Here is a 25,818-nt window from a genome sequence, read left to right as displayed (position 1 = left end):
GAGGATTTGCCCAGCTACCTGGCTATTCAAAAGGAAAGAGAATCGAAGAAGCAAGAATGTGGGGTGAAACATAGAAACCCATTTGTTGGATGCAAGACAGGTGTTATGTACAGGCTTCCACTCTCTTGTGGAGCCTGTTATATAGGGCAAACAGGACGATATATTAACAAGAGACTACAGGAACACCGGAACAACTTGGAAAGTGGCAAGGACAAAACGTTTTTGGTATCACATTGCCATTCATGTGAAACAATGAAGAAGGAGAAGAAGTGCAGTCCTAAGTTTGACCAGGTTAGGACTTTGTATCGCCATAAAGAAAAGGTGACGAGAGAGATAGTGGAATCATATTTTATTTCAACGAATAATAAGTGTGTCAGCAAGACTTCTCTTGCTCTTTCAGGCAAAGAGGTGTCCTTTTTGAGTGACTTTTTGTGCAGCAGGTGAACCCAGGGGTTGTTTCATTTTCGTCATGTTTGTTTTTATCTGGGCCTTGGAGTAAAGGGCTTAGGCATAGTTGTGAGTCAGCGCTTGTACTGTGGCTTTCTTTTATTTTGTCCTTTGTCTTCGCGTTCGTGCTGTTTAAATTAATATTGAATATGTACTAACTCGCCCAACAAAGTATCTTGGTAAGCTCTCCCCACACCTTTGTTTCACACAATGATGGCACTGTGCACATCAGCCAGAACTATTTCAAAAACTATTTCAAGCTTAAAAAAACGCATGCACCTTCAAAGGCGACAGCACTTTACAGTCTATGGCCTGAGTGTCAACACGTGGGACACTGCAGTACAGTATATAGCGTGTCTTTTTTTTAGAAATCAGGTCGGAAATATTTGAGAGAGAGGAAGGAAAATAAAAAAAATGAGAAGACAGTGACTCATTTCCGCAAGAAAGAAAAAAGGCACCTCTCACACCAGTTTCCAAGTCCATGCTTCCTCTATAAACCCAGCATCTGTGAAAGCAATGTTCATGGCTTTCATCAAGAAGGGCCCACCGACATGACACTGTTCATAAGATGGCATATCCTTAACGTGGTGGCAGAGATAATGCAGGCCCATAAAAGCACGTTGAAAAGAACACACATAGTGGGGCTCCTCACTGTCTCACAACAGTCATTTGCGATGAGACAAAGTAGTAGGCAAATAGAGAGATGTTCAGTGCCACGCTTAGTCCCAGCAGTAGCCAGCTGCATTCAAAGTTTTACTCACTGTGCCACTTTTGTTTTCCAATCACATGGAAAGATTTAATGCTTTAGCATGCAGCCCAGTTATTGGTGAACAAAATGACACCAAATTTACATAAATCTGTTCATGTAATGGCTGTGAAAATCTATGTATGGCATTGGCACTTGACAAAAAAAAGATGCTCAGAAAGTCACTTGCTACAGTCTCTGAATCTTCTGAATCTGATGCAGTGTGCAACCAGCACTACTACCTAATAAATGTGTCTGCTTTCTCTGATGCAACCAATAGTAGTGGCAACTGTTCCATTAGTTAAATCTGCCTTATTTGTTGTCCACAAGGGACGCTGACATCACCTGACGGCCGCTTTCAGCGCAGTTTGAAAAATTGGGTTGCACCGGCACTTTGCAGTACATGCGCCCTGCAATTTAAGCATTTCTTGATTTCGGGTCATCGCTGCTGGAACTACATTAGCTAAAACTTGACCTTTCGCTCTCCAAAATTGTCAAAATCGCACTTATAAGTCCTGCAAATTCGCTAGGTCTATTTTTGACGGAAGGAGGCCTACGCCGACCATAAGTGCGAGAATAGGAACTGCTTTCACAAACATGCTTTTCGAAGCAAACGTGAAATTGTCAGTGTTAGGCTACTGTCCACTTCACTCAGCAGCTCTGTGCCACAGCGCCAGAAAAACGGGACCTGCTCAGTCATGCCTCTCTAGGTGTAATTTCATGCCAATATAGTTTCAAAGTGTTCGACATGATCCGACGTATACGAATTACCATACACTGCAAATTGTCGCCCTTTCTTCAAAAAATGAATTTCCGAAATTTGAGGGTTGACTTATAATGGGAGCTGACCAATGTGCAAATTCGTAATTGACCTATATGCATGGCTACGTGCGTATCGTGCGCATTGAGCTAAAATGTCAAGAATTGGGTAACAAATTTTATGAGGCATAAAGGCCGGAGCCTAAGGCAACACACAACTAATGACTCGTGGGCAAAACAGTCCTTTCTGCTTGGTCAAACTGGCACTGCCAACCAGACCCCTGTCTGGTTTGACACGGCTAGTTTTTGACTCTAAAGCATTGAAGGACTCCGATGCCTTGCTCCTTCCGTTCGGAATTTCACAGTGATGACATAAGACGATGACAATGCTAACACCCTCCCCCCCCCACATGCATCTCACTCACTGTAAAACAGTTTGGATGAAGAAGGAAGAAATCCAAGCAAGATGCTTCCTTGGGACCACCTACCTGCTCCTGGCCTGGTGTCTACAGGCTTCCTCGTTGCCAGCGATGTTTGGCTGACAGAAGACCTTGCGTAGCCACCATTTTGAACGTTGCGATCAGGACTAGACATGGCTCCTCTGCTGGTGCGCTGCCTAAGTGTTGACGTACCATTCATCCTGGGTGCACTCGCTGTGGACTGTTGGCCATTAAATGGCCTGTTGTAGTCACTCGATGGACTAGCTACAGAAGCTGGCATCCGCATGTAGGAAATGAAGCGGCCATCAGGTGAGGAGGAGAAGGCATCCCTCTGCTTGAAGAACACCCAGTCTGTTTGTCGCTTCTGGCCAGCTGTGTTCAAGTAAACAGAATAAAGAAAATGGCAATGAGGATTTTAAGGGATGCAAGTTTGCAGAAAACATTTTACACTAAGACCCCTCATTTCCATATTTCACCAATGTTTACCAATGTTGGTCATACGGCATGTCTCTGGCAGGTGGTAGCTGGCAGGTGATATGGCCAGGTAGTGATTGGTTGGTGCCTTGTGTTATGCCATGAGATCACGTAATGTAGGCCAAACTGGCAGAAGCTACCAACTTGGGCAGCAGTTTTGAGATGAGGGGCCAGACATGCTACTCCAAGGCCATGCAGGCATGTTCATACAGCTTGGTTAAAGCAGGGCTTCAAATCTATTTCAGTGGCCTTTCACATAAATGTGGCACATTACAGCTGCATGCTAATGAGCATATGCGAACAGAAACTGAAGTGAAAACAGAAGTGGTAGTGCACCAAAGCATCTGGTTTAACCACACTGAATTGGCTATATATTTTGTGTGTAAGTAGTAGTTCCAACCACTTAACTGAAAAACCTAGAAGCATGAACGGAGCTATATGTGCTGGAATGAACACCACAAGACTGGGGAGAAGGAAATGCAAAAATAAGCGCTTGCTTTTTAGCAAACCCACACTTCATAAACTTTTGCCCAGGATGGTACAGAAACCTCAGAAGGAAAACTGAGCACACAAACGGACATTTTTTCTCCCCCTGCCGTGCTTTAGCATCATATTGTTACTGGGATATCCTTAATGTAACTGGCGCTGCAATGGGCTGAACTCGACGCCAAGACTTCAGTAGCCATGCAGCATCCACTCTGTCAGCGTCGTCTTCTTTCTCAACGCTTTGTTGTGCCCGCGTTCCTCGGTCGTCATCTTTGTCTGTGAGCACATATCGGTGGTGGTTGCGGGTTCGACACAATCTGACGCTGGATCTCCGCAGTGGCCGTCACCTCGAAACCGTCACGGTGACAACCGACGTGGCTCCATCTACCTCCGCAACTCCAACCATTGTCGTAGCCCACCCCCGTGACCCTGGCTCATTCTGCGGTACAGATGAGGTTGATGTCGAGCACTGGCTTTCGCTTTATGAGCGTGTTAGCCAGCACAACAGGTGGGACGCCACGTCGATGCTGGCCAATGTCGTCTTCTATCTCACTGGCACAGCACACGTGGGGTTCGAAATGCACCAAGCAGATATTCCCTCCTGGGATGTTTGCAAACAAAAACTCCATGACCTGTCCGGAAAACCGGTTGGCCGTCAACTTGCCGCCAAGAGGGACCTTGCCACACGGGCCCAGACATCTATCGAGCCTTATATCACCTATATACAAGACATTCTGGCTCTCTGTCGAAAAGTTGATAAAGACATGACAGAACCTGATAAGGTGGGGCACATCCTCAAAGGCATAGCCGATGAAGCCTTCAATCTTCTAATCTGTCGGGACTGTTCTACGGTTGACTCCATTCTGCAAGTTTGTTGACGTTTCGAGCAGGCCAAACAAAGACGCATTGCACATTGCTTCGACCGGCTCCCCAACACCGCCCCTAGCTCCATGTGCAAGGATCTGCCAACCCTAAGGCAGCCTTCCAACACTGAAAACGTGACCCGCATCGTACGTCGCGAACTGGAAGTGCTCGCTCCTGCTGCATCCAACCCGCCCTCCTCAGACAGCAACCTAGCGACGATATCCGTTATTCAACGGTCATCTGTCAGGAGGTTGCCAACATGGGTGTCCCCTGTAGCCGCACCGTGGAACACCAGAGTTCGAGTCCCGTTTCTCCCATGGTCGCCACCGCTACGCCTCGCAACACCTACACGGCACTCTACCGATACCGCAATCCTGATGAGTGGCGCACCCCTAACGATAGGCCGATCTGTTTCACGTGCTCGCGTATTGGCCACATCTCTCGCCGAATTTCAAAATAGTGTATATTTCAGAATAACGAAAGTATTTTATTTCTTCTTCTATAATTTTGGAACATCAGTATTACGAATTCGGCTGAAATTAACAGCGCCGCAGCTTGCAACCCTTGCGTGAAACGAAACAGAAACCGCCGTTTCAGTGTGTATGGTCCGTGGGCTGTAGCTATCATCATCAGGACATCTAGGACCAGCTTCTAGCGCCACCATGAAGCTATGGTTATGGTGGCTAGAAGGGAGAGGTGGCGCGACCGCGCATTCCGCCGCTTGGAGAAAACGCGCCTTCGGTTCATGCCGCCGCCACTGGTCGCCGCTGTGGCGCTGCTGTCAGCTCTTCGATGCATTCTCTCCGGCGCACGCCGGTTCGTTCGTTCTTGTTTGCCTGTAGATGCTGCTTGAGCTGTGGTGCTATTTTTCAATCGGCTTTGCCCTAGCTCAGGTTATCCTGTTTTGTTTGGTGCCTATGTAGTTTTTCTTGCCGAGGTGCTAGTGGGAGTATGTAGTACATGTGCATACTTTTCTGTTTCTCTTGCGTTTGAAACCCCCCGCTAAAAAAAATGAAAGAATCGTTGTCAGGCAAAATTACCTTCAATTGCTAAACAAAAAAATTAATGAAAGCATCGTTGTCAGGCTAAAGGCCAGTCAATTGCTAAAAAAAATAGTGAGAGCATCGTTGTCAGGCAAACGGCCAGTCAATTGCCAAAAAAAAATTAATGAAAGCATCGTTTTCAGGCAAAGGCCAGTCAATTGCTAAAAAAAAATTAGTGAGAGCATCGTTGTCAGGCAAACGGCCAGTCAATTGCTAAAAAAAATTAATGAGAGCATCGTTGTCAGGCAAAAGGCCAGTGAATTGCTAAAAAAATAATGAAAACATTGTTGTCAGGCAAAAGGCCAGTCAATTGTTAAGAAAAATTAATGAGAGCATCGTTGTCAGGCAAAAGGCCAGTGAATTGCTAAAAAAAATTTAATGAAAGCATTGTTGTCAGGCAAAAGGCCAGTCAATTGTTAAAAAAAATAATGAGAGCATCGTTGTCAGGCAAAAGGCCAGTGAATTGCTAAAAAAAATTAATGAAAGCATTGTTGTCAGGCAAAAGGCCAGTCAATTGTTAAAAAAAAATTAATGAAAGCATCGTTGTCAGGCAAAGGCCAGTCAATTGCTAAAAAAATTAATGAAAGCATTGTTGTCAGGCAAAAGGCCAGTCAATTGCTAAAACATAATAATGAAAGCACGGTTGTCACGCAAAATACCAATCAATAACTAAAAAAAATAATGAAGCATTAATGTCAGGCAAAAGGCCAGTCAATTGCTAAAAAAAAAGATTAGTGACAGCATCATCCATGACCAGCTTCTTATGTGCGAGACCTGAGTGAGGCAAATGAAGTTCTCAAAGACTGTGGCATCGAACACACATCTGTCATCACTCAGGCCAGTTATTCAAGGCTGATATTTTATATCGCTGGATATGTGGCGCAGAAATGCATCGCTGGCACCAAATGTGAAGACTGATGAAGACAACTCCTCAGTCTCAAGAACGGAACTGAGCGTGTCTTAATTACCAGTTGAAAGTCAGCGCTCGTTGTGTCGTCTTCTAATCTTGTGCTCCCGTCCACGTTCCGCGCTGTTACCTCAAGATGCATAACCAACATATGCCCAAGCTGCTATTCTAGTTAATTACCAGTGCAGTTGACATAGGCGGTCTTATGTTTCCATCAACCAATCTAAACGCCCCTGTGACACCCCATGAAAACACCTTTACTCGCTGTTTTAGTGCGCGTGAAATCCGAAGAGACAGCCTTATTGACTTGGTATCCATTCTCCAAATGACCAAACTGCAGCTGGTTGGTTGTCACGGACATATTAAATTTGTGACAAAGTGATCAAGTTCTATGTTCTTAGCAGACTACACCTGAAGACGCAGAATTCATTTTCAAAAGAAAGGCAAGGGAGAATGAAACTTGAAACTGAGGTGGGTTGTTTAATTTGCTATTTGGTTGTGAGCAGTTGTGTCTGTAAATTGTGTTTATTCTACCTGTATTACATGTATATTTGAGGCCATCAACAGCAACCTCAACATTGTGATATTTCACTTTTCTTTCCAGCATTCTTGCCCTTAAGTGCAATAAACAAAACTTTGCTTATCCATGAGAGGTTTTTGTGAATAAAACTGCAATTTGTTCCTTCTGTACTTATAATACCGTTTCACATCGCATGTTGCACGTTCTGGCTATCATCTGGCTAAAAATTGCACTTTCCCACTTTAGACGCACCGGAAATTCGCAGACAACAAAGAATAGAAATTAGCCTGATGCCTGCGTACTGTGCGACGTAACCGCACGTTAAATAATCGCTTGTCATCTGCATTCTCTGTAATCTTCGACTGCAACGCCCCTCAGCCCGAGTCGCTTTGGCTTTTTTAAAACTCACGACTCCAAACCAAAATATTTAGCTTTATAACTTCGACCACTGTGCCCATCGGAAAATGATGTACTGCATCTTCAGACCAAAACTTCGTCATTTATGCAGCATTTAGTAGCGCGACAAGCAAAACAACCGGCACATCCGCATCGTCCGCTTTCACGGTGCCAAAGAGCATATTAGCAGTCGACGTCACTCCTGACTTGCCTATTTTGCTTACCTGGTTAAAATATTTCAAGTGGTAACAATAATTTTATCATTTTGTTGATATGACTGCTCTGCAATCGCACCAAAGTTTACCCCAGCCACGGCCCGTCTCGAGGGGGGAGCGCGCGCTCTCCCTCGAGACCGGCCGTGCCCCAGCGCGAGCCGAGCACGCATCGAAGTGCTGAGAGCAGCGCCACCTACGAGAGGCATGAAATGTAGGAGCGGCGCTCGCGGCCCGCTCGCGTCACCTAACCTTTCTAGCCACCATAGCTATGGTTTATTACGCAGAACCCAGCAGGCATAGCTGCCTGCGTTTTTTTCTTCCTGTGTTGTGTGCCATACGCGGCTCGGGTCGTTCACGCGTGCAGGGCGGTATTTTAGTTGGTTTTTTTTTTGCCGCAGATTATCTTATTGCAAAGTTTGTGCGAGATTGGCGACATTAGCCAGCGAAGTGCCAAGAAGATATGAACGCAGCGGCTTTCACTGCAAGAAATCGACGCAGGGAAAAAGTGATTCGGCCTCTACAGACAGCGAGCATTGCCCCATCGACTGCCGCGATCATTATGAAAGACCGAGACAAGATTTTCAAAGTTCAGGGAGCATTGAAGATGGGGTCATAGAGACCTTTGATGTTTTTTTTTGTTTTTGTTTTTTTTTGCACATGGACAAAGTCTGTACTTTCATCGCTCGATGCAATCACGCATGAAATGAGGTGTTCCGGAAAGTGGAAGGTGTATGTGCTGTAGTGGTGTAATGTAGTGCGCAGTCGTGTTTGCTGCACGCGGCAGAAGAAAATAATTGATTTCTTCAAATAAATCAGCTCTGAGTTAGTGCAACATTTTCACTTGAGGTTGTCTACACATGTGCCTACTGCCAAGGTATGTCATTTTCATACTTAGTTATGACCACTCGCTTATAATCGCAAATTTTTCATTACAACGATATTTCAAAATAACGAATAATTTTTTGCGCTCCTGCGGGATTCATTATATCGGGATTTGACTGAAGCTCCAAAACATCCGTGCACAACAGAAAAACAGACACCTTTGTGCCATTTCTCTGCCAAAAATCCACTGATTTAAGTACTGCCCCCATGCTTAGCGAGATATCTTTCTGCCCAGATGTGTCACTGAAGTGTTTTAAGGTGAAAGCCTTTAACAGCTCAAGAGTGGCATCGGCAGAAAGTGTGCGCCGATGATAAAGTCGGTGATGTGTAAGAGTGAGAAAGCTCCTCCCCTCTTTCCCCTTCGTCTCTTTTCCTCCCTCTATCAGGAGACCAAAGAGAGAGAGTGCCCTTCTCCCTCTATAGACAGAGTCTCTGTCGAGGAATCAGGAGCGTTCAAAGTATCGTAGCAGCGCGACCAAAAGGCTTCCGCTTTGCTGCATGTAAGGTGACCTGACCTAAGTGTTCCCCTGAAATTTTTCTGTTAAGAACAAGCAATCTCATAAAATGTTTTCTCGTATCTTAGAAACGAGAGTATTAGTGCAGCTGACACCTCACAACCAGCAGCAAAGCAAAGCTCTGCCATGAGCAGTGCAGAAGCGAATGTGGCGGCACTTTATTGAGTGGCAGAGAAGAGCACTGTAATCACAGCACATTCAGATGCACAAAGCAAGCTGTCATGTCGTATTTTTTAAACTTCTCAGGCTTTCATTTTTGTCCGGTAAAAAGTGCTACGCGAAGGCTACCTCGTTAGCATTTCGGTCAGGCCATTCTCGCGATGCTTGAAAACTTCCCCGCTGGCACCTCAGAGTTTAAGCAATATTTAAATGTTAGTTTATGTTGACTACTTTCGAAGTAGGCAGAAAAAAAAACAGCACTAGGTGGTATTTTAAATACAGAAATGTTGTGGGGATTCCCAATCCCCTGCCCCCTTTATAACGCAGAGCGTAATTATAACGCGAGTTACGCGCGCTGTTAAGGAGGTTAGTGGAAGAGAGGGCACACTGGACAGGCCACCCCCCCACCGCCTCCCAGTCTCCCGCAGTGACGCTGCCCAGTCTCCCGCTCTTTCCTCCCAGCGTTATTACGCGCTGGCGTTAAAATGGGGGCAGGAGATTGTGAATCCCCACAATGCTCACTTGAATAAAAAGACAAAATGACAACTAGGTATTTATAAAATATTGACCCACCTTAGCTGGGACAACTGCATAAACTTTACAGTCACTAGCCTCCTGCAGTGCTCAACACAGAACTCACCATTGGAGCTGCTGGAGCTGTGCTTGGCTGAGCCAGCTACTGAAGGCGTTGGGGTAAGCAGACCAAACCTCTGCCTGACTCCCCAAAGGACCTGTGTGTCCGATGGAGTGCGTGTGCCACCCAGGGCCCACATGCTGCCTGCCATCCACGATGAGCCCTGATGCAGGCGCAGCTTGGGAGGCCATAGCAATGACGACGTCGAGCCATCAGGCATGCCACATTCACTCGTGCCACCTACTTGCCCAGCTCCTTCAGATGCTGCCTGCAGGCTTGTTGGCTTCGACCACGTGCCTGTACAAGCAACAAACAAGAAGAAAAACAGATAGATGTACTTTTCTTTTTCCCGAGTTGGCAGCACCTGCCGATCGAGGCTTCAGACACACCTGTTTTTCTGTCTTACCCCACTTACCCCTTCGCACTAAAATAGTCTTTTGAAACTTGCATTAGGCAATTTTCAAGCAGCAGAACTGAGGTGAACTAAGCATCATTGTCTCAAGCCGTTTTTGTGCGGTTATTTACATGCTGCTAAATTTAAATATAAAAGGTGCTACATGTTTTTCGGACATAGCTTACAACCTAAACTTGCACGACGCTGAGTCATCCATTCCTTAGGGTTCAGTGTAGGAGCATGAATTAAATTTCGGATGCATCGCACCTAATGCCACAGTTCTACCTCTGACATTATTTGCGTTGCACATTTAAAGGGGTTCAAGGCCTTTGAATTTTTTTTGTTTTTTGAAAATCAAGGATTTAAAGGGTTTGTGCAAATCCTGCAGTAAAAGGACTGTGGCACGGCGCCAAACACCAATCAGACGTAGGGGTTTTGACGATTTCTGACTGCAGTCTTCGCATATACTAATCTCGCAACGAAGCGCTGCTCTGGATAGAGACGTGTTGTCTGTATAGGCTAGCACAAGGCATGATGTGCACCTATCCTTAGAGAGCAGGCTAACATGGTATTCTTCGAAGGTAAGTACTTGTATTTAAACACGTGAAAAGACAGCAAAGAAGAGCAGGGGAGCACAGGGGGCAAAAAAATTCATGAGCGCAATAAAATGGTGGCCTTGTTCAGAATGAACGCTGCAAAGCCAAAGCAGCCACAGCTGGTCAGGCTCTGGTCAGCTGCTGAACCTATGATGCTGATGGTGCTAGCGTGGCCGTTAATAGTGATGCTGACTATTAGGATACAGTTGCAGATTCCGCCATGCCAGCTGAAACCGTGCCAGTTCCACAAAAGCTATTCTTGCATTGGCAGAGGCAACTTTTGGAAGATACAGGGCGATGGTAGTACAAATGGGAAGTCCAGAGAGAGAGAAAAAAAAATTGGAAGCCTCATGGGCAAATTGGGAGGGTTGGCAGGTGCAATATACTGTGCGATATTAGTGTACATCGAAGAATATCAAGTGATCGAAATTTCCAGAGCCCTCCACTAAAGCGTACATTGTAGCCTAAGTCGCTTTGGGATGTTAAATCCTCTAAAACCTAAAACAATCATTTATACACGCAAATAAAGATTTTTTATTATTTTGCAAAAATATTTGCTGTCACCTATAAAGGGTTAATTGGAAAGAAACATGCAGACCAAACCAACTAAATAAAGTATTACAGATTGGCTATTGCTTATTCTACTCTTTTTGTCTTCGAGGACAGCTAGATCAATGCCAGTTTCCCTTTTCATTTTTGATGGCATGATCATCATATTTACATCTTTGTTGTTAATCAGCATGGAGACCAATTAACTGGTGGTGTATTGCACAAGAATGGCTACATAGGAAAAATGCTGATGGTTCATCATGAATAAAATGGACAGAAACAAAGAACCAAATGCAGTGCCGACATTTCAGCGAAGTCCCTGCTTTGTTCCACTTTTACAGCCATCTTTCTATTATTAATATACGGGTAGAATTCCTTAATTCGAGGCATTACAAGTGTGCTGTCATAAGATATACTACTTTGAACACCTTTATTTAATACTGATCTGCAGCTGTTAAGCATGCACTATGATTTCAGTGCATCTAATTAGAAATAGTAATCACACTCGCAGAAAGCAAGTTTAAGAGGACTAGCAACTGAGTGAAACGTGACACAAGATCATGATGCAAACGAGAAGATGAAAGGCAACAATTCCTTTGCATTGCCAGTGAAGTGTTTTGAGCTTGTGTCAGTAGATGGCACTACAGTGTTTTGCATTTATTGTTGTGAAGCAGTAACCACCGTTCACTAAACCCGTTGCCGGCAAAGTGTGCACTGCAATGCTGCAATGTTTTTGGCTGTTCGAAGTGCAACAAACACTGTGCTAAAGAAAAACTGTACTAATTACTGTCTGGCAGCCACTTCTACCAACGTGCAATGTTATTCCAGCCACAACACTGCGAATGCCCTTTGTAAAAACAGCAGCAGCAGCAGCAGCAGCAGCAGCAGCAGCAGCAGCAGCAGCAGCAGCAGCAGCAGCAGCAGCAGCAGCAGCAGCAGCAGCAGCAGCAGCAGCAGCAGCAGCAGCAGCAGCAGCAGCAGCAGCAGCAGCAGCAGCAGCAGCAGCAGCAGCAGCAGCAGCAGCAGCAGCAGCAGCAGCAGCAGCAGCAGCAGCAGCAGCAGCAGCAGCAGCAGCAGCAGCAGCAGCAGCAGCAGCAGCAGCAGCAGCAGCAGCAGCAGCAGCAGCAGCAGCAGCAGCAGCAGCAGCAGCAGCAGCAGCAGCAGCAGCAGCAGCAGCAGCAGCAGCAGCAGCAGCAGCAGCAGCAGCAGCAGCAGCAGCAGCAGCAGCAGCAGCAGCAGCAGCAGCAGCAGCAGCAGCAGCAGCAGCAGCAGCAGCAGCAGCAGCAGCAGCAGCAGCAGCAGCAGCAGCAGCAGCAGCAGCAGCAGCAGCAGCAGCAGCAGCAGCAGCAGCAGCAGCAGCAGCAGCAGCAGCAGCAGCAGCAGCAGCAGCAGCAGCAGCAGCAGCAGCAGCAGCAGCAGCAGCAGCAGCAGCAGCAGCAGCAGCAGCAGCAGCAGCAGCAGCAGCAGCAGCAGCAGCAGCAGCAGCAGCAGCAGCAGCAGCAGCAGCAGCAGCAGCAGCAGCAGCAGCAGCAGCAGCAGCAGCAGCAGCAGCAGCAGCAGCAGCAGCAGCAGCAGCAGCAGCAGCAGCAGCAGCAGCAGCAGCAGCAGCAGCAGCAGCAGCAGCAGCAGCAGCAGCAGCAGCAGCAGCAGCAGCAGCAGCAGCAGCAGCAGCAGCAGCAGCAGCAGCAGCAGCAGCAGCAGCAGCAGCAGCAGCAGCAGCAGCAGCAGCAGCAGCAGCAGCAGCAGCAGCAGCAGCAGCAGCAGCAGCAGCAGCAGCAGCAGCAGCAGCAGCAGCAGCAGCAGCAGCAGCAGCAGCAGCAGCAGCAGCAGCAGCAGCAGCAGCAGCAGCAGCAGCAGCAGCAGCAGCAGCAGCAGCAGCAGCAGCAGCAGCAGCAGCAGCAGCAGCAGCAGCAGCAGCAGCAGCAGCAGCAGCAGCAGCAGCAGCAGCAGCAGCAGCAGCAGCAGCAGCAGCAGCAGCAGCAGCAGCCAACTCACTAGTGGTCCACGACCGTTCACTCTCGGGGGATATGTGCATGTCGCTCATCCTGTCGGAAAGGTCTGTCAGACGTGCTGAGCGACGAGAGGACTTCGTCTGCCAGCTGTATGTGCTCCGCCTGTCTCCGAAGTCACTCTGGCCAATGTGCTGAGAACCCTCGTCCCAGCTGGGCAGGTATTCTGCTGAACTCAGGCTCACACCACTAGAGGCACAGGGGCTCGAAGATGACAGGCTGCTTGCACCCGAGCCAACCAGCTTCCTGGGGAAATCCAACACAAGTGCCGCCCAGGGGGAAATGTGTATGCGTGTCACAATGACTGCTTCTGCAAGGCTTAGTACTGCGAGACACTTAAAAGAAAGTAGGAAGAGTGAATCCTGCTGGAAGCTAGGAGATCATAATCAAGAGCAAAAGTGACTTCCTGTTCCTGAATTCGTGATGGAAACTGAAAAAGGCAATGCACTCAAACCTCACTGCAATTAAATTTAATTTAAAGAAATCCTGAATGTAATGAATTATTTCAGTCTTCGCAACCTCATACTCACTGAACACCGTATAGTACTTTTAGCATCAAAGCGCAATGAAATTTCACTGCTGAAATGAATTGAACCTGAGCCTAAATTGTAATACAAGTTCAAATGATTGAGCTGAGTGCATATATTTAAAGACGCATTGGAACGGGAAATGTGATGATAAAGATCCTAGTGGCCAGCGCGCAGCCTGCTTCCGCCATCTGGGATAATACAGGCAAGGCCGGAGAACGTGACTTCGAGTGAAACCACTACAAAGCTCTAGTGTTGGGGCAACCAGTCACCCACACCAGCCCGCACAGCTGATGTGGCCGTGTTGCTAGCAATCTGCATCGATGGATGTATGTCGAACTCCCTGTGCTCAAAGCTAGTGTGCTATGTTTACCCAAAACCCCGTAAGAGGACAAGGTGTCAGTTGCCTTCGCCACACCCATGACCTTAGAGCTCACTATTGTGTCCTCAAAGCAAATAGCCTTGCCTCTCTACAATGAGCACAAGGAAACCAAAATGCACATTCTTGCACTTATGATAGAAAAGCGGCGAAGTGCACAGTAGGCTTGATTTTATTTTACTGCGTGCCAACTAAAAGACCCCTTCTCTCTCTCGCTAATATGAAAAAAGGGGCGGGGAAAAATATGTGCCCACAATGGGGCTGCGACAGCGGTGGACACGCCATCATATTAACAATATGCTTGGAGACCCACAGTTAATAGGGCAACAGTGAAGCAAAACCTAAATTCTGCAGGTGCATCATCATTACCTTAGAACAGAGGTGTTCAATGCAGTAGTGATGCTGATCCGGTTGATGAACTTACAGTGTGATCTCTATGAGTATGAGCAACACAGAATGCCATTGTCGATGGCAAAGAAATTGCAGAATAGCAGACCACTTTCACTATGCTTATAACCTCTTTAATTGCTATTGATCTGACCCGTCCTGTCTTAAATGTCCCACTACCTATGCAAATCTATCCCATTGCCTCTGCTACTGCCCAACTGCCTGGCTAGACTTGCTTGGTGCAGAAGAAAAACAGCATCGACTGGTCGCCCAAATTGTCAACGTGTTCAACCTGTAATTTTTGGCTGAATGAAAGTCTCATTTTAGTACTACTATAGCCGCGCCACAGAAAAATTCTAAACTCTGGAAGTAGAACAATGCCGAGAGCTAACAAAAGTTTTGCAGACGCTTGCGGCATCCGCGATTGGCAATGACCACTTCGTGTGCACCGATCCTGGATGCCAAGTTGATACAGTGTGTCGGAAGATGGTGCCAGATGCTGAAGCGAAAGAGAGAGAGAGAGAGAGAAGAAAAGAAACTGGCAACAATGCTGGCAGCGGCCGACCGTGCGATAAGGCATAAGTGCATTTATGGAGCATTCTTAAGCTGAGTGGATTGTCACAATACCGGCAAATCGCAAAGCCCAAGTCTTGTGACGAAGCAGCAGATCTGAGACAAGTATTCGAAGTGGGTGCTCTCGTGAACAAGTAAAAATTAGCGCAGTTAACAATCTTGACAATTCTTTGAAAAGCGGGAGCACCACTGTCTGGATAGGGGATCTAACCCAATGTATGCGTAGCAGTTTGATTCATGCACTGCGCGATCATGAAGTCACAGCTGCTATTGGATTTCATTACCATACCTAACGCACGATGCACCAATTTAGCAGCTGAATAGGGAGTCAAATGTCAATTTTTTGGTACCAGTACCTGCATTCTACAACAACTACTGTTTGCATCCAAAGCAAATATGAATGTGTGCGGGTGATTTCTGATCATAAGTGGTTATAACGGTCAATTTTTTCAGTTTTCTCATTATCATGAGCTCACTGTAGCTCAGACAACATGACAGGCTACTGGCATATGCAGCAGCCCTTTTGTAGCAATAACTAATTTCTCTGAAACTCTCCACATAAAATGGGTATGCATGAGAAGTAAAAAAAGGATGTCACATTACATGAAAAAAAATTCTTTCAACACATACAAACAATCACACGTGAGAAATAAAATGTGAGCAAAATGTTGGTACATTGATTCACGGTGCTTTGCTATGCTAATGCAACAGCATTCTCTATGGCTTAGAGAAAGTAACGTGATAGATGGAACAAAGCCTTCTCTATTCCCAGCAAAAAAATAAGCAACAGAGCGCTCTGCTTACCTGAACGCACCGCCACTCAGCTGGATCTTGATGAGGAACAAAGTGTGAGCAACAGCTAAGACGAATGTGGCGCAAGCAAGGGCAAGCTGCGACCATGCCATGTAGAATGTGTTCAACCACCTTCCCTCTTCAAAATGGTGGGACGCCACAAACTGCAGCCAAAGGAAGCACAGAACAAAAGCTGTAAGCCGAATCCTGCAAAGGAAAAAAAAAGAGGAAAATAAGTGATGGCTACCAGTGAAGAGAGCAAATGTGGCTTGCTGTTGCTACATGCAAGTTTCTTCAACCAAAATAGGCAGAACACATTTTTAAAGAACATTTAAAAATACCACCATGTCTTGCAAAAACATTTACAGGTAAGCATATTAAAATATCAGATAGTTCAGAGAAAGCTGTCGTTAACTAGCAGATTGCCATTAGTGGTTGAGAGGTATGGAGCACAAGTCTTGTTTCAGCATTTTACTGGCGACTGCTCAGTGGTGCATACAGAGCCTTAATTTGCAGTCACCGGTTTCCTCACGTGTTATAGTACTGAGCTCGGAAAACATGCCAAATCTTCGAGCATAATATGTTACCCTCTCCTCTTTGCAGTGGCATCTGTACTCCCTGGCACCTGGCTTGGCAAGCCACATATCCTCCGCACTTTGTGGCCTAGTCCAAAATAACAACCTCTCTTTGTGACAGCGCTATACTCCTGAACACGTTGGCGTCCACTCATTGGTTGCCAACTTGCGATTGTACTGACGCTCCAAGGCAATGACACCCACGACGTCAGTTTCAGCTTAGTCGTTCAGTCGTGTCCGACTCTTCGTGACCCTATGGACCATGTCACGCCACGCTTTCCGGTCTCTCACTATCTTCCTAACATCACATAACTTCACACAAGAACACAGCCGCAAAGTATGCTCCATCCCAACACAGGCTACTAACTACTACTACTACTACTACTACTACTACTACTACTACTACTATTCATAACAACCATGAGTGACTGCTCCTTTATCGCCACCGCAATTGATGACGTATACTTCATGCTACAGCATGTGTCACGTAATAATCTTTGGGCATCATACGGACACTACCTAGCACTTGTGAGCAACTGGCTTCCATTGGTGCTGCCTCTATAGTGTACTCTGCCATCGCAGCTGATGCACTGATACATGAGGCATTCTGTGATAGCCTCCTCTACTGCCATAGCAATTGGCATGAGCTCTATTCTCTCAATGAGCATATGCATTCTGCCAGGCTTTCTCTCTCTCTCTCAACTCGTTTTTCTCTTTTCCACATGTGATGCTACATGCTGTGACACCGATCATGTCATTGTAATTTCTATATATTTGACTCTTTAAATAAGCTATTAAAGCTTTCGCAATAAAACAAACGACAGGAGCGCTAACACTACAGATTGTTTTTTTGTCTGAATCATACATAAGCAGCATCCATATACTACACAGTTTGTACCAAGGTCATAGTGGCTGCTACGTTCACGGCCAGAAGGGTGGTGAAAACATGAGCATCTTTCTGACCTGCTCATTGCCATCTGCTCCGACATACAGTGAAGAATCTAGGCCCTGGACTTAGATAAGGTGCCCTAATGTTTCATGCAAATCATCTAAATATGAGGCACAGTAAAATCGCCATAAATCGAAAATCCAAACCATTCGAACTGTCAGCGCAACCTTGCACAATGCACGACACAAGTCTATGGTATCAGCAGCACACTAATTTGAACGCTACGGGTCTCGCACAGGTTATTCAAACGACTTCTCAGAAGGAGGCCAGGTCTGGGTATGACCAATTAGGAGAGACTGGAAATACAGTCAAACCTGGATATATTGAGCACGAAAAGGATCATGAAATAGTCAGATATGTCCATGATTAGAAAGACAAAACATTAAAGTGGGTAAGCTTATTATTCATAACCTAGAAGCAGGAATACACAGCTTTAAGGCCAGCGATGCATCTCTTGTAGCACCACCTACCAGCATGCAAGCAGTGCCCCGCTCGCCAAACACTGCGACCACGCCCCCCCACTTTTTCTCACAGTTTCTAACCCTTTGTAGGTCCGGTTCTGTGCTTCTAGTATACTGAAACTACACTCCTCAAATTTTGCAGGGTTGTTCTGTATGCCTGTAGAATGTATGCTTCATCAATAAAGTTTTAACGACTGTGGTTACCGCTTCAGTCAAGGAATTCACAGCCCTGTGGCACCATGAGTGAGAGGCGCTAGAGACACATCATAGGCAATGTGAAAGGAGGAATGATTTATATTAAAGGACACTCGAGAGAGCACAAATACAGAACAAGAACCCCTGAAAAAAAGAAAAGAAAAAAAGAACACCATCAACTTAAAAATGTTAGTGATAATTTTCCTGAGATGTGGTCACGTGGGGTACTACGCTGATAATTACACCGTTTCCCCGCAAGAAGTCACTTCAGCTGGTTTTATGCAATTTTTAGTGCCACACTAAAATTATAAATCTTCATTTTTGGATACTGTAGTGCTCGATCTGTACAGTACTAAATGAGGCAAGATCTTTTTATTTCCACCACAATTTCATGAAACATTTTGCTCAGTGCTATGTCCCATTAAAGTGAAAAAAAAAAGAAAAGCCCGGAACAAAGTTAAAAGTGCTGAAGATTACCGTCGACGTCCTGCAAGCAGCACAGAGCTGGCAGATAACACCAAGCCGGCTGGCCGCAGGAGATGCGTGGGTGGCATGCTCACTACCACGTTGGCTAAGCCCAACTTTGTGCCGTAATGGGCAAGCACGAAGTCATTCTTCAAAAAGGCCATGATCAACATCACCGAGGTACAAAGGCTCAACACTGATGCCGTCGTTGACAGTAAGAGCCGCAGGCGTTGCTTCCAAGGCTGCGACAAAAAAGACGCAGGTTAGCCTATCGAGTGTGCTGCACAGTTAACAAGGCATCAAAACTGGATGCAAAGACGAACAAGACTGGAGTAATGAGACGAGTCAGCAGTGCTGTAGTGATAGGTGATCTAGAAAATTAGAAGAGGCTTAACCTGGTTACGCCAGTGGCAGTGTTCTGGGAAGTACCGGTTTGGATCATGGCTAATTAAGGTAAAGGTAAAGGTCAAGTCAAGGTTAAAGTTTGATAGGTGATCTAGAAAATTAGAAGAGGCTTAAACTGGTTACGCCAGTAGCAGTGTTCTGAGAAGTACTGGTTTGGATCATGGCTAATTAAGGTAAAGATTAAATTAAAGGTCAAGTCAAGGTCAAAGCTCGGGTCATAGTAAGCCATTGGCTGAGCATATACCAGACTTTAATTACTTGCTCGAGACCACATAGTTGTGACGTCACAAAACAGTTCAGCCAATCAGGTGGATGGCACACAATATCCGATGGCATTCAATTCTAATTTTGCGGTTCCGTATGAAAGGAGCTGCCTGAGGTGGCAGCCCATTCCAACTCGATCATGTCATCTGGTCTCGTGACATCGCACAACCCGCTGACTAACCTGCGCCCCACTTTCTCACCTGCCAGATGCATGCCTGCGATATATTGACGGTGTGAGCTTCAGACGGGGAATGCTAGGATCCCAGTGGTGGACGTCATGAAACAGCTTAGCTAATGAGAGTGACGGCACGCAAAATTCCAGTGCTCGGCTTGGGTGATCCCATGAGCGTACTTCTCAGCACACTAACTGTGAAAATTTGCTCACTTATTATATTTAAGTAGACAAAATTGCACCGTGAAGACAGGCTGAATCTGGCTAGATGACAGCTTACCATGTGTTGAATACAAAGAGACCATTGCCAATGAAAACAGCATCCTTTAAGTTTACGGGGAAAACAAAATACAAGTACTATCGCCATTCCCGGTAATTTTTCACAAGCAAACTGTAAGAATGACAATAAATTTTTTGCAGTTGCCGACAAGCTGAACCCCATCGCCATTCAACAATGATCACTCGAGTGGCATAAATCTAATTTCCTTGAAATTCAATTACCTCAGTGTTACAAATGCATTTTTTTTTGCTGCCAAACATAAAAAGATCCAAGCAATCAACTTTTGCCGACCAAGAACAAGCTGTTATCAACACCTTTGATACAGACCACTAACATAGGTGCTGAAATGTATTCGAGCAGTGTTTGTGGCAAGGTTAGCAATTTTATAAACAAGTCTCCTTTGTCAACATCTCCCGTTTTGTAGCGAAGTCGTATCAATACCAAATGCGTAAGTGGTCCCCTCCCCCAATGTAGAAACCCAATCTGCGCAGCATAATCACACACAAACAAGTACTGAAAAGCGCAGGCCCACTTTACATAAATACTCTACTGCATCCAACGTCTTAAAAAAAAAGACCAGGTTTCATCATGCGAGCAAGTAGTAGCTTCTAGTAAAAATAAACAAAAAATAAAACGTTTTGAGAGTCCATTCCTGACATAATCGCTTCTATTACGAATTCCATGTTTCATTTTTAGTACTCCCTCTTGATGTCCTACTAAAAAAACACTCCCTCCACAGAACAAAAAATTTCTGTTGCGGTTAAGTCTTCTCATTGCTTGAAGAGTCAAGATAGCTGGTATAGTGCATTTGTCAATGAAAACTGATTGGCATTGGCTGATGGGGCCCTCCACCTTCCTCGGTAACCACCCATGAGTTGCTGCATGGCAATCACCCTCAGGGTGACATCCCTCCACCCATGTCAGGACCTCCTCTGTCCACAACAGCCACTGCATCGGTTCTTTCCGTGGCCACCAACTTCTGGTTTCACCTCCTCTCCCCTAGAAGCGGAGAGGAAGATTTTTCTCTCTCCACTGTGCAACCTGCCAACAGCGGTACATGGTTTACACATACTCAACGTACACATTGTTCTCTGCCGTACAAGTGGAGAGCAGGATATCCCCTCTCCAATTTGCCACCAGCTAACCATTGAAAGTAATGTCACAGCTTGACATATATTGAAACCAGCACCATCTCCTGAGCGGGCAACAAGTTCAAACGCATTCATTACTAACACTGTAGCAATTAATCAGATCAACTTACAAGGGAGTAGTGTGCCAGCACTCTCCAACGGGTTGGCAGTGTGTGGCCCATCAGCTGTGGCCGCAGCAGAGAGTCTTGCAGGTTCAGTGTTCGCTTCACCTGAGTCTCGCATGCCAGGGACCGCGCATACACCTCTTCCAGATGCGCCCGATACTGCTCCACCTCAGTCTCGAATTGGCTCTGCACAACACAGCAAGCAAGTAGCATGCAATCTGAATTCCTTCTCCTGCTAAGCCGTAGCCCAGCAACATCAAAAGCTTGTATACTAACTACCATACTTGTAGAGGCGATAGCACACCTTGCAAAGGTGTCAATGTTTAAATAAACTGTCATGTGAATTTTGTTAGTCATGTATTTTCTTTGCGACAATCAAAAGCTCCTTGTCGAACTAAAGCTGGGCTGATAAACGCAGAACACTGAAAGAGACATGAGAATGACCGCCTGCTGCCGGGGCAATAATCAGCGTGGTATTGAGACATGCAGGTTTGCTTGAAAGTGTGTGGAAGAGGAAGAGGGAAGGGTGTTTCAAATGGCTGCCCTGTACCAGGGGAATGGGATCTTGGGATGTAAAAGGAAATCACAGAAGAGGTCAGGAGCACGATAACTTCTGACACACAAGCATGAGGCCCTCGAATAATGAAACTAGTGCTTTGTAGGCCTTAAGGGTCAACAATGGCTTTGGCCACAATTCCATGATCTCAACATCCATCAGATGGTGAGAACAAAGGTTTAAAGAACTAATACAGTTTCTGAAAACGTTAGTTATGGTTTAGCTCTGGTAAACCCTAGTTGAATTGCAAGCGCAACGACGGAAGCTTCTTTTGCTTGCTAAGTTATTCCCCTATCATGCCCCATCAGTGTAAGGTGCTAGATTATTGGGGGGCACTTAATCCCTGGTATGACGCGAGAACGTAAGCTACCAGCTCACATATAAAGTCACGCTTCAACCAAGCCGTACAGAAATGCCTGCGTATCATAGGGGTAACGAGAATGCAAACTGTTCTTGCAGGCTGATTCTGATATCACCCTCTCATATGAAAAGAGTGACCCGAGTTGGCAGCTCCTGCCCATAGCATAGGGGTAACATGAATTGAAATGTCATGGCAGGCTGATTTTTTATGAGGAGACCGTAGCTACGCCTCTTCACGGCGTAGCTGCGGCCACCCAAGGTCTCGCTTTGGCTTTTGTAGTAGTATTGCTTTCGCAATTAATTGCCAAACATAAGGCTGGTGACACCTACCACACATAAATGCAAAGATAGTTTGCCATTAGCAGCACTGTCAAAGGCAGCGCCACTGTCAGCATACTAGAACGCTGCCCATGCAAACCATTTTAAAAGATGGTGAGAACGCAGAATTACACCACGCAAAATGCAATGAAGAGAGAAAAAAAAAGATATAGGTGCCTGAAGGTTCTTTGAATGAAAAAAACCCTTTGCATTGCGGTTGTTCTTAAAGATGTAGTGCATGTGTCAACCCCAGGCAGTGTAGCCAGTCTACTAGTAGAGTTACAAAATTTGAACATAATACGGCATCACTACTGGTTCTGGCCAATCACATAAGAGGAGGATGAGAATATACAACGAAGTGGTGCGCCGTGTGTCCTCATCCTCCTCGTGTTTTCAACCAGTGGCAAGTAATAAGTGCCAATGACAATGCCCGATGCCGGAACAAGGGCCCAATCTTCAAAGTGTAGTTGGCAACGAAGTTCGAATTGCACGTTGTTTGCTTGGCTTCTATACGCTGGTGGTCGCTGCCTCAGAAGTGATTGGCAGCGCAAGAGCAACTTTCAATAATAATCTCGGGGCATGTGTGTGCTGTGAAATCAAAAACTGCACGACCGTGCAAATTTGCAGCAAGCCGCTCAGATCACGCTCAAGTGTGGAAGGCAGGAAGGAGTGGCATTTCTCTTTTCAACTCGGCTAACATCGTAACATATTCACATTTTTGTTTTTTGAAGTTGCAAGCGCGCCACAATGCCACCCCTCGAGAAATTATAAACAAAGTGCAGAGGCGGGATGAAGTGCAGGGTACGTGCAGATGCGCAGCGCATTCTAGTGATGAACTTTTTTGCCTCGCCCTTTTGTTTTTCACGGTGTTCGACCTGAAATTTTGCGCAGTCCCAATGAGTTCGAAACAATGAGGTTTTACTGTATGTGTTTACTTGTCTCAGACAGCTGACTGTACCTTTAACGTCATTATAGCCAAAATTCATATTCTACACCAAGTTCACTCATCTGCGCTTGAATTATGGTCTAGCTTGTGCAGTTTCAAGCAATATCAGATGCCATGAAGTAAAGTGCTGTGGGTGTGCATATGCCAAACAAAATTGTAGGCCACAGGACAAAATACCAGAGCTATAGGTCAATTTCAACCAAGTGGCATTTTCTGCATTGTTTTAATCAAGACAGATGTCGCATTAAAGACTGGGCTGGACGACTTGAGCTAACAACGAAATATTGTGATGTTATCATAAGGTACAGTAAACTAAAATTATTTGACCCCCATTAATTCAAAATTTCAAAATAGGAGTGCAGTCCCAGCTGACGTCCGTGTATATCTATGGTGTCAGACGCTCGTCAATTCGGACATGGAAGGCCTTGTGCCTGTTAATTCAGATGAGGAGTCGCATCCAGGTATGACCTGCGAAGCTAGTGGTTAGCCAAACTGATGTTCTCTGACATGAATTGCATAAAACAGTGGTACCTACACACCTCAGACGTGCACGCTACGGCAGGAATGATGATGATCAGAAGTATTTCACTGCCGAAATACAGCATAGCCACATAAATAGTTTTGATTAAATTCACGCCATCCCACCACTGACATTGGGCCTGTGCATAGGTCAGCCGTGTCGTTTCGGACGCTGCTTAGCACGTCACACGCTGTTCTAACGACCACGCATATTTCTCTCTCTTGAATCCATATGCTTCCTCCACTCTTCAAGTACACTGAACCGTCGCATTCTGAGGATGATCGTCCATGCGTTGAAGCTTCCTCAAAATGAAATGGGGTTGTTCGTGAAGAGGTACCATTGCTACTGAGCTGCACTACGAAAATGTTTGTGAAGGCTGAGCCGAGCCAGCAAGCAAGCAAGCAAATAAAGAAGGAATCTAGCAGAACAGATGGTTTTTGGAAAAGTCAAAGTGTCAAATGAACTCGTACAGTTTCTACTGAGATATGTCAATGTATGTGCCAACTCTGTGGTGAAAATATATACAGCTTGAGAAAAACATGCAAACACCACAGTGAATGAACAACTTATGTTTCATGTCAAAATAGAAATACAATGATATACATAAAGCATCTGCACCAAACTCAAGGACAGCATAATGCATACAGCAGCAGTATTTCAGCTTACATGGTAAGTTATGGAAGCTGAATTTTAAGCATGGCAGCATGCTTTTGCCGCATATATAATTTATATTGATTGGTTCAAATGAGCAATATCAAAGGGCAGGATTTTTCAGTTTTTGTTTGGAAAATTTGGCTCCATCTTTAAGTGTTCTTTTTCAGAACATGTTTAGTCTTTCTTTCTTCTTTTTGCAAATATTATTTTCAACGAGTCAATTACTTTTCTCATTATCTATATGTCAATCTGTGTGGTCAACGGTTGCTTATAGTGCGTCTCAACATTTTTGTCAGCGCGAACAATTTATTTACTTCTCATTATAATGTCCAAATGAGAGCATTTTGAACTGTGCCTGTGAAAGAAATTAATCATTGAGAAAAATGCAACACAATAAATAAGAAAGTAGGCAGAATAAAAATGCAAGTAGAAGTTTACTTCAATGAACTATAGTAGTTTAAAATATTAGTGTTGGTTTCTTGAGTTCCTGCGCTGCATCAAATGAAAGCATGGGGCACTGTTATGCTCCCTCCTCATCACTGTCTCTATGTGTGCCCTAACCTTTTATTTATCATGGCTGACCGACTTGCCGAACAATGCACCCTCTTAAATTCCATAGCCTTAGTGTTGACCGAAGTGATGGTTTGGCTTGGTTTGTAGGGTTTAACATCCTGAAGCAACTATTTAGACAACGCGAGGCACCAAAACGAAGGACGCCAGAAATTTCGACCACATGGGGTTCTTTAACATGCACTGACAATGCACAGTAAGCGGGCACCTTGGTTTTTTAATCCTGCATCCTTGAGTTCATTAGGCGAGCGCTCTAACCACTGAGCCACAGTGATAGGTGTGACAGGGTGTGACACAAGTGATGGAACTGCCACTCATTCACTGTGGTAATTAGAACAGAAGTTTTCATGATGCCCATGCATGGTTCCATGTCAGCGCTCTAAAATCAGCTGATACTAAACATCCTTAACCGAGTAGTTGCTCTAATCGGGTGGTGATAGGAAATAAAAAGTGCTCAGATAGCAGGCCGCTGGGAGGTGGTGCTTCCCGGTCTACCGAGGTAACGAAGCAATATCTCAAATTGCACAACTGGTTGCTTATCTAATAATACACAGTGGCATCATGTCCCTGACTTCTCTATTAAACTAGTCAATTTTCAAGCTTGACCCAGTGCAATTTGTGCTCAACAGCCAGCCAACTATGCCTTACATGTCAAGAATAATGGCTTCTTTCGGTTAAGCTAAAATTTAAAGAAACTGAAACCGACATACTTTTATGGGTGTTTTTGCTTAAACCAAGAAGTCCAGTCTCTAGTTATATATTCAACAAAAAAATAGTGCTAAATGACCTCGAAGAAAGGCAACTATGCACCTGAAGAGCCCTGGGTCAAGGTGCTACTTATACTCTATCTCAGTAGTTCCTTGCGCCAGTACCAAAGCTACCATGATTGCAGACGCAACGGTTTGAGGCTGTGGAATGTAGCGCCAGTATAAAGTGCCCGTAAAGCATATGGGATGACATGTTTTAAAGTGCACATTTGCAAAATGCTATTTCAAATCGAACCTGAACGTACGCTCGACTTATATACATTGTTTCCAGAGTTTAGCGTTCACGACCACTGCATATGCTGACATCATGTTTTCAACATGTCCAAGTGCTTCGAAGAGGCCGTCTCACTCACAGTCAACTCGTCGTTGTTACTGGGTTTTTTGGCATGTTCATTGGTCATAAACAGCACATCA

At 45.4% G+C, this 25,818-nt stretch overlaps 2 protein-coding genes across 2 annotated transcripts; both read right to left on the bottom strand.

Annotated features, from left to right (window-relative positions):
• Positions 1-908: 908 nt before the first annotated feature.
• On the bottom strand, positions 909-15,393 carry LOC146171598 (uncharacterized). The gene is made up of 5 exons (XM_084586457.1): positions 15,377-15,393; positions 13,021-13,280; positions 9,493-9,783; positions 2,440-2,763; positions 909-952 (listed from the first exon to the last, which is right to left on the bottom strand). Exons 1-5 carry the CDS (start codon positions 15,391-15,393, stop codon positions 909-911), a joined length of 936 nt encoding a protein of 311 aa, XP_084442583.1.
• Positions 15,394-15,644: 251 nt separating this feature from the next.
• Positions 15,645-25,521, bottom strand: LOC146171597 (uncharacterized). The gene is made up of 4 exons (XM_084586456.1): positions 25,510-25,521; positions 20,720-20,899; positions 18,350-18,579; positions 15,645-15,899 (listed from the first exon to the last, which is right to left on the bottom strand). The coding sequence occupies exons 1-4, from the start codon at positions 25,519-25,521 to the stop codon at positions 15,701-15,703; spliced, it is 621 nt and encodes a 206-aa protein (XP_084442582.1). The 3' UTR covers positions 15,645-15,700.
• Between the last annotated feature and the right edge of the window lie 297 nt (positions 25,522-25,818).

Source organism: Amblyomma maculatum, unplaced genomic scaffold, assembly GCF_055883805.1.
Source record: "Amblyomma maculatum isolate TAMU_Amacu unplaced genomic scaffold, ASM5588380v1 scaffold_19, whole genome shotgun sequence".
Classification (NCBI taxonomy): domain Eukaryota; kingdom Metazoa; phylum Arthropoda; class Arachnida; order Ixodida; family Ixodidae; genus Amblyomma; species Amblyomma maculatum.
The sequence above is the reverse complement of the archived record's forward strand: the minus strand, read 5'-3'. Positions and strand labels throughout refer to the sequence as shown.